This window comes from Pangasianodon hypophthalmus, chromosome 28 (assembly GCF_027358585.1).
Source record: "Pangasianodon hypophthalmus isolate fPanHyp1 chromosome 28, fPanHyp1.pri, whole genome shotgun sequence".
In the NCBI taxonomy this organism is placed as follows: Eukaryota; Metazoa; Chordata; class Actinopteri; order Siluriformes; family Pangasiidae; genus Pangasianodon; species Pangasianodon hypophthalmus.
The window spans coordinates 1,373,639-1,387,930 of record NC_069737.1 but is presented as its reverse complement, the minus strand read 5'-3'; the positions used below and the strand labels follow the sequence as shown (position 1 = coordinate 1,387,930).

Here is a 14,292-nt window from a genome sequence, read left to right as displayed (position 1 = left end):
AAAATCAAGCACTTAGGCATGCAGACTGTTTTTACAAACATTTGTGAAAGAATGGGCCGCTCTCAGGAGCTCAGTGAATTCCAGCGTGGAACTGTCATAGGATGCCACCTGTGCAACAAATCCAGTCGTGAAATTTCCTCGCTCCTAAATATTCCACAGTCAACTGTCAGCTTTATCATAACAAAATGGAAGAGTTTGGGAACAACAGCAAGTCAGCCACGAAGTGGTAGGCCACGTAAACTGACGGAGAGGGGTCAGCGGATGCTGAAGCGCATAGTGCAAAGAGGTCGTCGACTTTCTTCACAGTCAATTGCTACAGAGCTCCAAACTTCATGTGACCTTCAGATTAGCCCAAGTACAGTACGCAGAGAGCTTCATGGAATGGGTTTCCATGGCCGAGCAGCTGCATCCAAGCCACACATCACCAAGTGCAATGCAAAGCGTCGGATGCAGTGGTGTAAAGCACGCCGCCACTGGACTCTAGAGCAGTGGAGACGCGTTCTCTGGAGTGATGAATCACGCTTTTCCATCTGGCAATCTGATGGACGAGTCTGGGTTTGGAGGTTGCCAGGAGAACGGTACATTTCGGACTGCATTGTGCCGAGTGTGAAGTTTGGTGGAGGAGGAATTATGGTGTGGGGTTGTTTTTCAGGAGTTGGGCTTGGCCCCTTAGTTCTAGTGAAAGGAACTTTGAATGCTTCAGGATACCAAAACATTTTGGACAATTCCATGCTCCCAACCTTGTGGGAACAGTTTGGAGCGGGCCCCTTCCTCTTCCAACATGACTGTGCACCAGTGCACAAAGCAAGGTCCATAAAGACATGGATGACAGAGTCTGGTGTGGAGGAACTTGACTGGCCTGCACAGAGTCCTGACCTGAACCTGATAGAACACCTTTGGGATGAATTAGAGCGGAGACTGAGAGCCAGGCCTTCTCGACCAACATCAGTGTGTGACCTCACCAATGCGCTTTTGGAAGAATGGTCAAAAATTCCTATAAACACACTCCTCGACCTTGTGGACAGCCTTCCCAGAAGAGTTGAAGCTGTAATAGCTGCAAAAGGTGGACCGACATCATATTGAACCCTATGGGTTAGGAATGGGATGGCACTTAAGTTCATATGTGAGTCAAGGCAGGAGACCGAATACTTTTGGTAATATAGTGTATTTCTGTAATGACATTGCTCCAAAAAACCATCCACTAAAATGTTTTTAAGGTCCCAAATATATTTCCCCCTTTATGGCATCACTCACGGAAACATTTAAAGAACCGAAAATAGTTTTTAATGACTGTTAAACCCTCCACTATGAACCAAAAATGGCTAAATGGTATAGCGGTAAAGATCTGTTCACTGACAGGAAAGAAAATATGATTCTTTCACTTTATTACCATACAGATACAAATTATTGGCATCCTCGGGACAGAATAAGGTTTTTTTAGGAGGTTACGGTTAAAGTTCTTTCTTTTCTTATTCTTTTTTACACCTCTTTACCGAGGGGGCAAATAATTGTGGAGCTCACTGTATACAGATGTGGAAACCAAAACACACCTGTCTTACATCATCAATTATTTAAAGAAAATATCTGTTCAGTCTTTATTGCATCTTCTCTTTAGAAATGTAAATAATGCAAAGTGTTGTGAGTTTATGCTCAAATCCGAAATGCGCATAAAACCGAGACAGAGATTTCATTCATGCTCCACACGCAGATCAAACAGAGACAGGAAGTCGATAACTGGCACTTCCTTCCCGTCTGTTTTCAGATCTATACACAATAAAGACCTCGAGCTGTACTTCAGCGGAAACTCGTCTCCTCGTGTGATTAAGAACCATTTCAGAGGTAGAACATGTCCCTGCTTTCACGTAATTATCCTCCAAAGTGGTGGTGTTCGGCAAGTCTGAGACCTGTCTGCTCCACACACACACACACACACACACACACACACACACAGAGCTCATAAATAGCTTGTAACAGAGGAAAGGAAGTTGGGGATTGTCGAGAAGATCTCAGGCAATTCCAGCGTGTGTAATGAGAGACATTACTTTATCGAGTGTGAGAGCTGTGAGTGACAGCCGCTGATCAGGGAGGGACGATATGCAAAGACCTCTGAGTGATTTCTATCTTTCGTTTTAAGAGCGGTGTGTGTGTGTGTGTGTGTGTGTGTGTGGTGGAAAAGCAATAAAACCAGACAATATCCTGGATGAGACGCTGACTGTGTCCCTGAATGCAAAGTGTTTTGAAAGGGTTCATCAATGTGACGCTTCCATCCTGACAGGAAAACAGGAGAAGGCAGTGGAGCAGCACGCTCGCTTCAGAGTAATGAAATCGAGAGACGGCAAAATGTTTTGGCTGCTTTCAATGTTTTCTTTCTTCTGGTGATGCATTTAGAAGCCACGGCTAAAGCATCGGCAAGTGCATCAATCTCACTTTAGCGTCCGTCTGCATGAAGCCGCGTGGGATTTGAATACAAACAGATCGAGTGCCTGCAGAGTCGAAATTGACTTTACTCAAAGGTAAAGGTACGGCGTGTGATTTATGCTCGCATAAAGCAGAGTTACTGACATTAGAAAACTTCCAGATTGTTCACATAGCGCAAAGTACTACAACTTTTAGCAACACAAATCTGAAAATCAAAAACCAAAGGATCCAGTTCAAGCATGTGTTGGCTTCTCTGGAGTGTTATTTTCATATTGTTGTATTTTCCTCACAAATACAAAACTTCAAATCATTTTAATTATGTCACAGTGCAAATCTTTCAGGGGGCCAAGCACTAAGTGCAGACCCAACCATGTCGAGCTTGATTGTTGTGGCACAAAAATACTCAAGAACTCTTTAGCTCCACCCACTTAGATTTCTAATTAACTAATTTGCATAACATGCAAAACTTACTTTTGCAATCCTGTTCAAGGATTTTTGGGCTGTGTTCACAAAGTTGATGTGATACTACGCAGCAGAGTGTGAACATCTATAATTACCAAAAACATGCTGACATTTGTTAAGAAAATGGCCGCCACATGTCAATCAATTGGGAGGTGGTGATATTGGGGCGGAGCTTAATTTTGTTAAACAGCCGTACCTTGTGATTGGCCTCTTTATAGTTCTGTGTGTTTTGGTAAAATCTAGTCATTAAGAGTGATAACTGTGAAGGGTGCTTGGACCCCGCAGATCACTGCTTGCAGTTATATTGTGCATATTGTGTCTTGTTGTGGTTTTAAATATATTGATAAATCTTTCTGTCAGTCATTTTTACGAAAAGAAAACAAGAAAAGAATACGTTAGAGTCTTTTCTTAATTTGTTAGAAATAAAACAGAACTAAAATCCCGAGTAGCATTGTTTTATTTCCTTCGTGAGGACAGTTCCTGTCCTTATTTTGAGTTCCTGCTCCCAAGATGTTGGTCACAATGTGATGACTTGCTGTTTTTCAGAGATGGAAAGAAAGATGGAAAATGTGAAGTGACACAAGCGTTCAGCTGGTAACGTTTTAAAGCGACTGAGAATAAATTATTCAACCGCAAAAAAAACAAACTGAATCCGTGAAGACTAATGGCTCTATTCATTTTTAATCACAGTGGAATCGTGTGTAACACCGTCTCCTTGATAATGGACGTTTATAGATTTGCTAATTACTTCCTGGTGCATAATTAAAACCACGTCTCAGTGCTAATGAGATAGCTCTGCCTCGCATTTTTCTCGTTTGAAAGAGATTGGACTTCGAAAGAGACAACCATCATGTAGTGAAGCTTCAAAGAGAAGAACTGAAGGCACAGACTCATCCTGGATTGCGCTACTCCAAAAACAATCAGCAGTCTCGTTTTAGACGCGAGCCGAGGAGGTTGATGAGGTTGGTGTTGCAGAGATCTCCACACGGTGCTCCACCGTCTGAGAGGTGTAGATGAGTTTCTCAAGTAGCACTTAAAGAGGAGGAGAAGATAAGAGAAGAGAAGATAAGGGCTCTCAGATGGAGAGAAGTTTGCTGGAAATATCTTCAGCTCCAAGACAACTCGGGTGTTGCTAGTTTCACCGGCGCTCCGTTCCAGTCCGGGGATTAGTCCGTGTTCTTCTTGAAATTGATAATATGTAGATTGCTGTTTTGGGTTCAAGCTCCAATGGGATGCAGCTTCACTAGAAAGAAAAAATGACTGCAGCATTTATGTTGGTCGCTAATGAACAGTTTCTGTGTAGCCGAGATTTACCTGGTAGACAGAGTCAACTCCAGAATTATTGGCACCCTACTCAAAAACCTGGAGAAATGACTTACCTTTCATTCTAAATCTGTTTAAATGGCATCTCCTCATATCTACACTCCAGTTATTGTTTGTTGCAAATTTCGTACCTATTCATTTTGCTCATTTGCATAAATAAAATCCGAAAGTGTTTTTTCCGAGCAGTTTATCCACCGACCTTCCTCTTGGCGCGGAGTTGCCCATGGTAATTGTCTGACGAGTCTCCGGGGATCGCTCCTCCCCACAGCGTCACGCCGATGATGGTGTATGTGATTCCCATCACCACTAGAGGCAGCATGTAGACCAGCAACATCACGATGATATGGTACCTGACAAACCACAGAAACAAAAAACACAAGTGATTAGAAAATAAGATGAAAAGGATTTGATATTTATAATGCGGAACGGCTGAGATCAGACGTCTCATGATTGGAAATTTAAATGAAATAAAATTTTACAACGAAAGTACGAAAGGTTACAGATAATTAAAGTCACCTAAGACTTGTTTTAAAGACAGATCACTTCTGTTAATTTTGAATAATAATTCAGTTCATGTGGAGGTTCGGCACACTGGAATGTGATTGGCTGTTACACTTTATGACACAATAACACTTGCCTGTCACATGTTCAATACTAATTCTGTTTATTACAAGAATGTAAAGATTTTCACATGTAGATGATCTGCAGAGTTGAGTTCATTCCACTGAAAGGATTTAAGTAAGGAACGAAACACCATGGTGCTTGCTGTTATAGGAAAACAATCAACAACGTGGTGGTGTGATGAGTTACAGTGTTCCTCTTACACCACAGCAGTTTGCCAAAAATTACAATTTTTATTTATACTTTTTGTCTGTTTATAGTTACATTTAATGTCCATGAAACAAAGTAGTTCCTGTTGTCACTTACGTTATAGCAGCTATAAACAGTCGTTCCCTCACCAGACTCTCTTTTCTCTCTCTCTTGAAGTTAATAAGACAAAAAGACAAACGCAGCTTGACGTTGTTGTTACCGAGAAACCGCAAAGAAGCGTAAACTCCTCTGTCCTGAAGATGTCAGAAAACTTCAAGTTACTGACACTGGAGACTCCTTCCATAAAGGTGAATGAGCTGTTGCTATAGAAACGATAACGTATCAGAACGAGCGCATTAATATAAACTACTGCGCTACTGTCAGAGCTGCTGTTATAGAAAACTAATCAACACCTTCTGACCAATCACAATCCAGAACTCAGGATGTAAGTGATTCTCACATGAAGGGGTCGTCCCCGGGTTGAGGCCACGCCACGTAGCACAGAGTCCTTCTGGGTAATTTCCTGACGGTGGAGAAGAAGCAGAGCGGGAACGCCAGCACCACAGCCAACACCCAGATACACACGATCACCACTTTAGTGGCCGTGGCTGAGAGATGAGGCTTCAGCGGGTGAATTATGGCCATATACCTGTATACACACACACACACACACACACACACAGGAGAAGAAACTTCAGTAATATGAATTAAAGTGAATTGGATCCTTCAAGAGAATTATTCACATATATTTAATAATGTGTTTTATTTCTTTTTCTTTCTGATACTTCCACCATGTTATGGAATTTGTTCTATATAGTTTATATATTCTCTATGTTTAATATGTTTAATATATTCTCTATATTCTCTATGTTTAATATGTTTAATATGTTCTCCATGTCTAATATATTCTCTATGTTTAATATGTTCTCTATATTCTCTATGTCTAATATGTTCTCTTGGTTTAATAGGTTCTCTATGTTCTCTATGTTTAATATGTTTAATATGTTCTCTGTGTTTAATATGTTTAATAGGTTCTCTATGTTGTCTATGTTCCATATGTTCTATGTTACAAGGCTCTCTGTTGTGCAGTGACTCATGAAGGAACACTGATTCTTTGCCAGTGCAGAAGTGCCTAAGCACCCGAGGGACCCTGAGACACACACACACACACAAACACACACACACACACACACACACACACACACACACACACACACACACATGGACAGCACGTGCTTCATCACTACATTTCGAAGCTGACGGTTCCTGAAAGTGGAAAACGTAATTACACGACATCAAAGCTTTTAAATTCCTTCTTCTTAAAACCTCAAACACATGATGTTTAAATATTTCCTCTTCTACACTTAGTCTCCTTCTGATTCACACATTCAGCTGTTTGCATCAAATCTGTTCACATTCTTCTAATTAAAGTAAATTTGGGGGCGGAGCTATGTAAAAGCTAGGGTTGTGATGTCATAAATTAGGCTCAGCTAGTTTCAACCAATCACATCCAACATGCAAATGATTAGCTCTTACAGAATGATAATGTGGCACCTGGAAGCTTTTATATTTCCTTTTTTCCTTTATGTTTCCATAAAGACTTTCAGAAAGCTTCTGAAAAAAGGATTATGTCAATGTTTAAAACAAGTGTTTGATTCTGACGTTTTATCTGGAATTAATGGTGATCTTTGATTTCCTGTTCTTAATTTCTTTCTTTTTTTCTAAAGATGGTGAAATGCGTCATAGTGCAAGATTGACTTATTGACTGTATACAAAAGTGGAAAACATCCAGCTTCAGAAAATGGAGGCCTGAAGTCTTCTCCGGTTGTGTTTGTTCTGTGACGGTGGAGAGGAGACGATGCCTGGTTCAGTCATGGTGCGGTTTAATCTGAGCTGTTTGGAGCTAAATGAAATCTGACGTTATAATCAATGTTGCGGTGAGGAACACTGATTGAGAGTAAATGTTCACGTGTACCGGAGTGCTGATGAAGTCGTCCATGTCGATGAAAGCAGACAGAGAGCTGCACTAAAACCTCATGTACCTGAGAGCATTAATCTCGCTCCATTAACGCGCCGATATCTCATCAGCTCACGCATTAATCTCCCATTTATACCACGCATGCGGTGCACGGAAACTCTTCCTGTGGTTTCAAGTTCAGGAAAATGGAACTTATTAAACTTATTCTGTGATTAAAAACCATTTCCAGGCCAGTAAAGAGCAAAAAACCCACCGACCACCAAACAATCCTAAATATTCAAGTGGGTTAATGATCACATTCGTACTAAAGTTAAAAATTAAAACAAGTTTCACGCTTCACAATAATTTGAAAGTCACAATTCATATACTGTAAATGCAAAAATCAGAGCAAGTGTAAATCTTTCATATTTAGACTAAAACTTTAAAATGTCAAACACCGTATTAGAGAATTTACTTTACATGTTTTTGAGAAAGTCCGTCCTCTTTAAGCTTAAAAAACATCTGGAAGTTACAACGTTGAGTTTAAAATAGTGGTTTTGAAGAAGGTGCCTACTGGGATGAGAGAAAATTAATTAAAATTAATTCTTTTTTAAAGTTAAGTGGTAATCAAATAAAGAAAGCTAAAGCGTTATGGTAAGGGGCGGGGCTTCAGGTGGGGTAGGGGTGGAGTTATGGGTGGAGTTATGGGCAAAGTTAGTGTTTGTATCTTTTCCTATTTTTTGTTTGTATGAAATGTAATGAAACACAACTGCATTTGAATTTGTACAAATTTCTCATGAGATCTGAGAGATTTTTTTAACAATTTTTTTTTCATTTAAACTACCAAATAAAAAATTGTTTCCAATATTTTTGGTCCACATAGAGCCATGAATATTTTTAATTTCAGTGTCTCCCTAATAAAATATTTTCTCAAGAGTGTAAAATTTAAAATGAAAGTATTTATCAAGATTTTTTATAACTTTTATATCACGGTCTTTTATTTACACTCACATTTCTGAACCTCGTTCTACATCACAAAGCTTCATTAAAGAAAAAGTGTAAAACGATTTACTTTATGTTTCTATCTGAAATCAGATGAAATGAAAAACACCGACACACTGAGAAATAAAAGGAAAGAAAGAAGCGATTTTATCTTTCAGGTCATTAAACGGCTGCTCTAGGTTTTAACGCTGAAGGTTTTGATTACATCACGTGTTTCTGAGTCACTTAACTTCAGTAATTTAATCCATCCGTCATACGGACACACGTTACAGAGCCGCTGCTTCCTGCTCTTATTCCTTATTTATTCACTTTCTCTATTTGCTCCCCAATTTATGTCTCGCTCTCTCACTCTTTTTTAAGTTTTGGCTATCAACTCTTTCTTTCTTTCTTTGTGTATTTGTGTCTGCATGTTGGTGTGTTTTTGTGTTAATGTTTGTGGTTGTGTTTGCTTGTTTGTGCATTTGTGTTTGCGTGTGTGTGTGTGTGTGTGTGTGTGTATATATGTCTGTGTGTGTTTGTTTGCATCCATATGTGTTTACTTGTTTGTATATTTATGTTCATGATTGTGTGTGTGTTTACATCTGTGTGTGTTTGAATGTTTCTGTTTGTGTGTGTGTATTTCTCTGTGTGTGTATGCTTATTTGGGTGTGTGTTTGTGTGTGTGTTTGTGTGTGTGTGTGTTTACATCCGTGTGTGTTAGCGTGCTCTCTAATTGGTTTGTCTGTCACATTGCAGTAACTCGGGTTGTCAGTGTGACAGATGATGAGGTTTTGGATCTCTGTCTCCACACCACAGATCTACAACACAAACAGCTAATAATAGCTCATCATCAGACCCTCACGCTGCTGACTCCTGCCTCACTCCTGCACCACTCCTGCCTCACTCCTGCCTCACTCCTGCATCACTCCTGCCTCACTCCTGCATCACTCCAGCATCACTTCATCACTCCAGCATCACTCCCGCATCACCCCAGCGTCACTCCAGCATCACTTCATCACTCCTGCATCACTTCAACATCACTGCAGCATCACTCCCGCATCACTCCTGCATCACTTCATCACCTCTGCATCACTCCCGCATCACTTCATCATTCCCGCATCACTTCATCACTCCCGCATCACTTCATCTCTCCAGCATCACTTCATCACCTCTGCATCACTCCAGCATCACTTCAACATCACTCCTGCAACACTCCCTCACTCCAGCATCACTCCTGCATCACTTCAGTGTCACTCCTCCGTCACTCCAGCATCACTCCTGCATCACTTCAGTGTCACTCCTCCGTCACTCCAGCATCATTCCCACTTCACCCCTGCATCACTCCTGTATCACCCCATCACTCCATTAGTCCTGCATCACTCCAGCATCACACATGTCTGGTTAATTCAATAACTGCTCTCGTGCTCATTAGTCTGCTATCAGGAGATGGTTTGTCTACCATCTCATCCTCGTCTGTCCAGCATGATTTACTGAAGAGGCTTCGCTCGCACTCAAAGATATAAAACCAGCTGTAAAGATGAATTTCGACTCAGAGCTGACAGCGACAGCTCTCTCCATCAAATCCTAAACATAATTTAATAACGCAGTGTGGGGTTTTCTGTCGTAAAGCAGATTTAACGAGAATTTAAAGAGTTGTACACTGTCATGCACCAAGCTGACTGTCTATTTAAACAGTTTCCAGAAATTAGTGTAATGGCTTTCAGAAGCTTCTGTTTGGCTCATTGGCATAATGAGGAGTCAATTAGGCGTGCACATGTGGCTGCTGATCAGGACCAGTGGCCTTTCTGCCATTGATAGCATGGGAAAGCATCCAAGAAACTCAGCCAAGAACTCAGAAGAAAACTGTAGACCTCCTCAAGTCCAGTTTCCTCTCAGGAGCAATTTCTAAATAACTGAAGATACCACAAGCATCTGTACAAACTATTGCATACAAATATTAAAATCTTGGGAACACACAGACACGGCATCATCTGAAATTGTTCAAATGAATCCCAAACAACAACAAAGGAACCGGTGAAGGAATTGAAGGCTGCACATCCACCATTAAATGGGTCCTACATCTCCATGGCCTGGAAGACTGTCACACAAGGAAAAAGCCCCGACTAAAAAAGCCAGACTGAAGTTTGCAGGTGATCGCTAGGATGAAGGCCAATCCTTCTGGATGACAAAAACTGAACTGTCTGGCCGTAATGATCAGCGCTGTGTATGGAGGAAAAAGGAGAGGCTTTTAATCTGAAGAACACCATCCTAGCTGTGAAGCATGGGGCTGGCAGCATCATGTTGGGGGGTGTTTTGCTGGAAAAGGGACTGGTGTGAGACGAGTGCAGGACAAAAACTACACCAAACAGAACAATAAATCCACAGGACACTAAAAATACAGAACATGGGCTGTGAACTGTAAACTGTTTGGTAGTGTAGCAGCAATAGGTATATCTGTAGCAGCAATACATTTAATGTTCCATAAAGTGTCTGATGCAGCTGAAAGGTGCAGGTGTGCAGTGGTGTTGAGTCATCCTGGGTTAGGTGTTTGACTAGTCCAGGTGAGTGTTGGGAGGCAGCAGGGTGTTGAGTAATCTAACTGCCACAGGGAAGAAACTGTTGCGGAGTGTGCTGGCAGTGGCACGGATGCTCCTGTACCTTCTGCTAGATGGCAAGAGGGTGAAGAGTCCATGAGAGGGGTGAGAGGGGTGAGAGGGGTCGTCTGCAATACTGGTGGCTTTGCGGATGCAGCGGTTGTTGTATGAGGCGTCGATGGTGGGTAGAGAGACTCCAGTGATCTTTTCAGTTGTTCTGACAATTCGCTGTAGGGTCTTCAGAGACTGTGCAGTTCCTGTACCACACAGTGAGAGGGCTGGTCAGGACGCTGTCAGGATGCATTATCTAGTAATACACAAGCAAACCTCAAGACATCAGCCAGAAATCTGGCCACAACTGGAACAGGAAGTACAACATCCACGATCGGGATGCAGGGACTGCGGGATGTGGTTAGTGTCTGTAGCAGTGTGTACAATAAAGTCAAATGATCCATCTATTGCGTTTGTATTTTACACAGTAGTTCTCTCATGCGATAAAATCTAATGAAATACAATTCATTAGCAAAGAAATGAAAAAAAAAAACAAAGAAGCCACAAACTTAAAGAATAAAGTGTTGAAGTTTGTTTAATATTTTTAACGTTTTCTGACGCATCCTTGTCAATAATCTCAATTTTGATTTCTGACTACTGGTGTTAGGGCTGGAGAGTTTCATCGTATGATAATCTAATCTAAATATATCATGGTTTCATGGATTTGAACACACACACACACACACACACACACACACACACACACTGAAGACAGTGGTGAAAATTTGATCTTGAACTATTGATTTTTTTATTGTAATTTTTTTCCACAGTCTGAACATAAGATCTGTTTTTTTAGGTCGTATTTGTGAATAAATAGAAATATATGTATACATTTATGTTTGCATAGTCATCACCACATTTTATTTTTGTACATAAATGGTTACTTTTGGGGGAATCCTTTGATGCAGAACCCTCTGACAGGACAGAAAATTTCCTTTTCAGAGAAGCTCAGGATGTCTGTACGCTCCACAGAAGGCAGAATCTCTACAGTGTGTTTCAATCAGAGAAATAATTACGTTTTCTCGTTGAGATACTGCTGCTGCTTCTGCAGTGACACCACACACCTGCCGTGTGTGTGTGTGTGTGTGTGTGTGTGTGTGTGTGTGATTTCAACCCCTGGGGATTTGGTAAATAAATTATTAGGGCTGGATAATGTGGGATAATCTTAGCATCTTCACATTCTTCTTTAACAGGATACACAAACACACTCACCATGTGTGTGAGATGGATAAAAATATAAAAAGATTGATGGGGCAATAAAATAGCAGCAGCTCCAGGAAACCCTTCCAGCATCATACAAACACACACACACACACACAAAATGCACACAATGCACACAATTCACATGCATTACATTTCATACACTGTTACTACACATTTTGTATTCGTATCAGCACACACACACACACACGAAATGCACATACATTACATTTACATACACTGTTACTACATATTTTGCATTCATATCAGCACACACACACACACACACACACACACACAAACACACTACTGAGAACGACCCACCCCCCCAGATCATATCAGCAGCAGCTCCACAGTGGTTCCAGTTAGTGGGGTGCCAATACTTATAGGATATAGAATACATATATAGGCTACACTATCAGAAATAAAGGTACCAGTCTGTACTTTCGCTTGTCACTGAATCAGTACCATTAGTACCTTTAATATGTACAGTATATACAGTATAACCTTTATTAGTGTTTTTACATGTCCTTATAATTTACATGTCCTTAAATTAGTTTTAAAGTCATTCCCATTAACCAATCACTGATCACCACTGTTCCCATTAACCAATCACTGATCACCACTGTTCCCAATAACCAATCACTGATCACCACTGTTCCCATTAACCAATCACTGATCACCACTGTTCCCAATAACCAATCACTGATCACCACTGTTCCCAATAACCAATCACTGATCACCACTGTTTCTAACAACCAATCACTGATCACCACTGTTCCCAATAACCAATCACTGATCACCACTGTTCCCATTAACCAATCACTGATCACCACTGTTCCCATTAACCAATCACTGATCACCACTGTTCCCAATAACCAATCACTGATCACCACTGTTTCTAACAACCAATCACTGATCACCACTGTTCCCAATAACCAATCACTGATCACCACTGTTCCCATTAACCAATCACTGATCACCACTGTTCCCAATAACCAATCACTGATCACCACTGTTCCCAATAACCAATCACTGATCACCACTGTTCCCATTAACCAATCACTGATCACCACTGTTCCCAATAACCAATCACTGATCACCATTGTTCCTAATAACCAATCACTGATCACCACTGTTCCCATTAACCAATCACTGATCACCACTGTTCCCAATAACCAATCACTGATCACCATTGTTCCTAATAACCAATCACTGATCACCACCGTTCCCAGTAACCAATCACTGATCACCACCGTTCCCATTAACCAATCACTGATCACCACTGTTCCCATTAACCAATCACTGATCACCACTGTTCCTAATAACCAATCACTGATCACCACTGTTCCCATTAACCAATCACTGATCACCACCATTCCCAGTAACCAATCACTGATCACCACCGTTCCCAGTAACCAATCACTGATCACCACCGTTCCCAGTAACCAATCACTGATCACCACTGGAGTAAAAACTCGGTGATACAGTGCAGTTTTTTTTGTAAGGAGTCAGAATTAAAGCTGTAACTAAGTTTTCCGCCATCTTCAGGACAGAGGAGTTTACGCTTTTCTTTATTTTAATAAATAAAAAATGTAATTGTTGGTGTGGTGTAAGAGGAATAAAACACTTGCAGATGTGCTGTTATACTTATACACATCAGTCCAGCTGTTTTACTGCTCACTTCTTTCCTGCAGCTGCTTTCCCCTGAGCGGAGAGTGAACACTGGTGCTGCACTGATCACTGCAGTCTGGCACAGAGACACAGCTCCTACCTGTCCACAGCGATGGCGGTCATGGAGTAGATGCTGGCGAACACGGAGGTGACGGGGAAGAAGTTGTGGAACTTGCAGTACGCCTCTCCGAAGTACCAGTCCCCGTGCGCCGCGTAGATGAAGTTAATCAGCGTGTTGAAGGCGGCCATGGAGGCGTCGGAGAAGGCGAGGTTCAGCAGGAAGTAGTTGGTGACGGTGCGCATCCGGCGGTGCGCCACGATGATCCACATGACCACCAGGTTCCCGAACACGGCCACCGCCAGGATGGAGCTGTACGCCACCGACCACAGCGCCACGCGCCACGGCGGCTGCGCGAACTGATTGGTCCAGTTCCCGGTCACATTGGAAGCGTTCTGCGAGGGAACCATTTCCAGGAAAAAAAAAAAGAAAAAAGAAAGAGCTTCGAAATAATAAGAGGAAGTTTAAAAACGTGATATAACGCACAGAAAAGCGCGCCGGTGTTGTGTTTGGAGAGCGCGGATACGCGGGGACGCGCACCGACTCCACGCGTCGAGCGCAAAAAAATCCAAAACTGGTGAGATGTGAGGAACCAGGAGAGATGGAGAAGTGGAGAAGTGGATGACTGGAGGAGGAGGTGTGATGTGCTGAAGGGAAGGAGACAGGATTAATGCGTGAGTTGCCCGAGGCTGTGAGTCTCTCTCTCTCTCTCTCTCTCTCTCACTGTGTGTGTGTGTGTGTGTGTGTGTGACGCGTTTGCGCAA

At 41.7% G+C, this 14,292-nt stretch overlaps 1 protein-coding gene across 1 annotated transcript in view; it reads right to left on the bottom strand.

Moving 5' to 3' along the window:
- Nucleotides 1–13,938, bottom strand: part of tacr3a (tachykinin receptor 3a) — a 29,416-nt gene extending 15,478 nt beyond the window's left edge. The window contains exons 1-3 of the mRNA XM_026945196.3: nucleotides 13,571–13,938; nucleotides 5,474–5,662; nucleotides 4,403–4,553 (exon numbers count right to left, since the gene is read on the bottom strand). Of these exons, the coding sequence (XP_026800997.1) occupies nucleotides 4,403–4,553; nucleotides 5,474–5,662; nucleotides 13,571–13,938 (708 nt within the window). The remainder of the gene's footprint in view (nucleotides 1–4,402; nucleotides 4,554–5,473; nucleotides 5,663–13,570) is intronic.
- Between the last annotated feature and the right edge of the window lie 354 nt (nucleotides 13,939–14,292).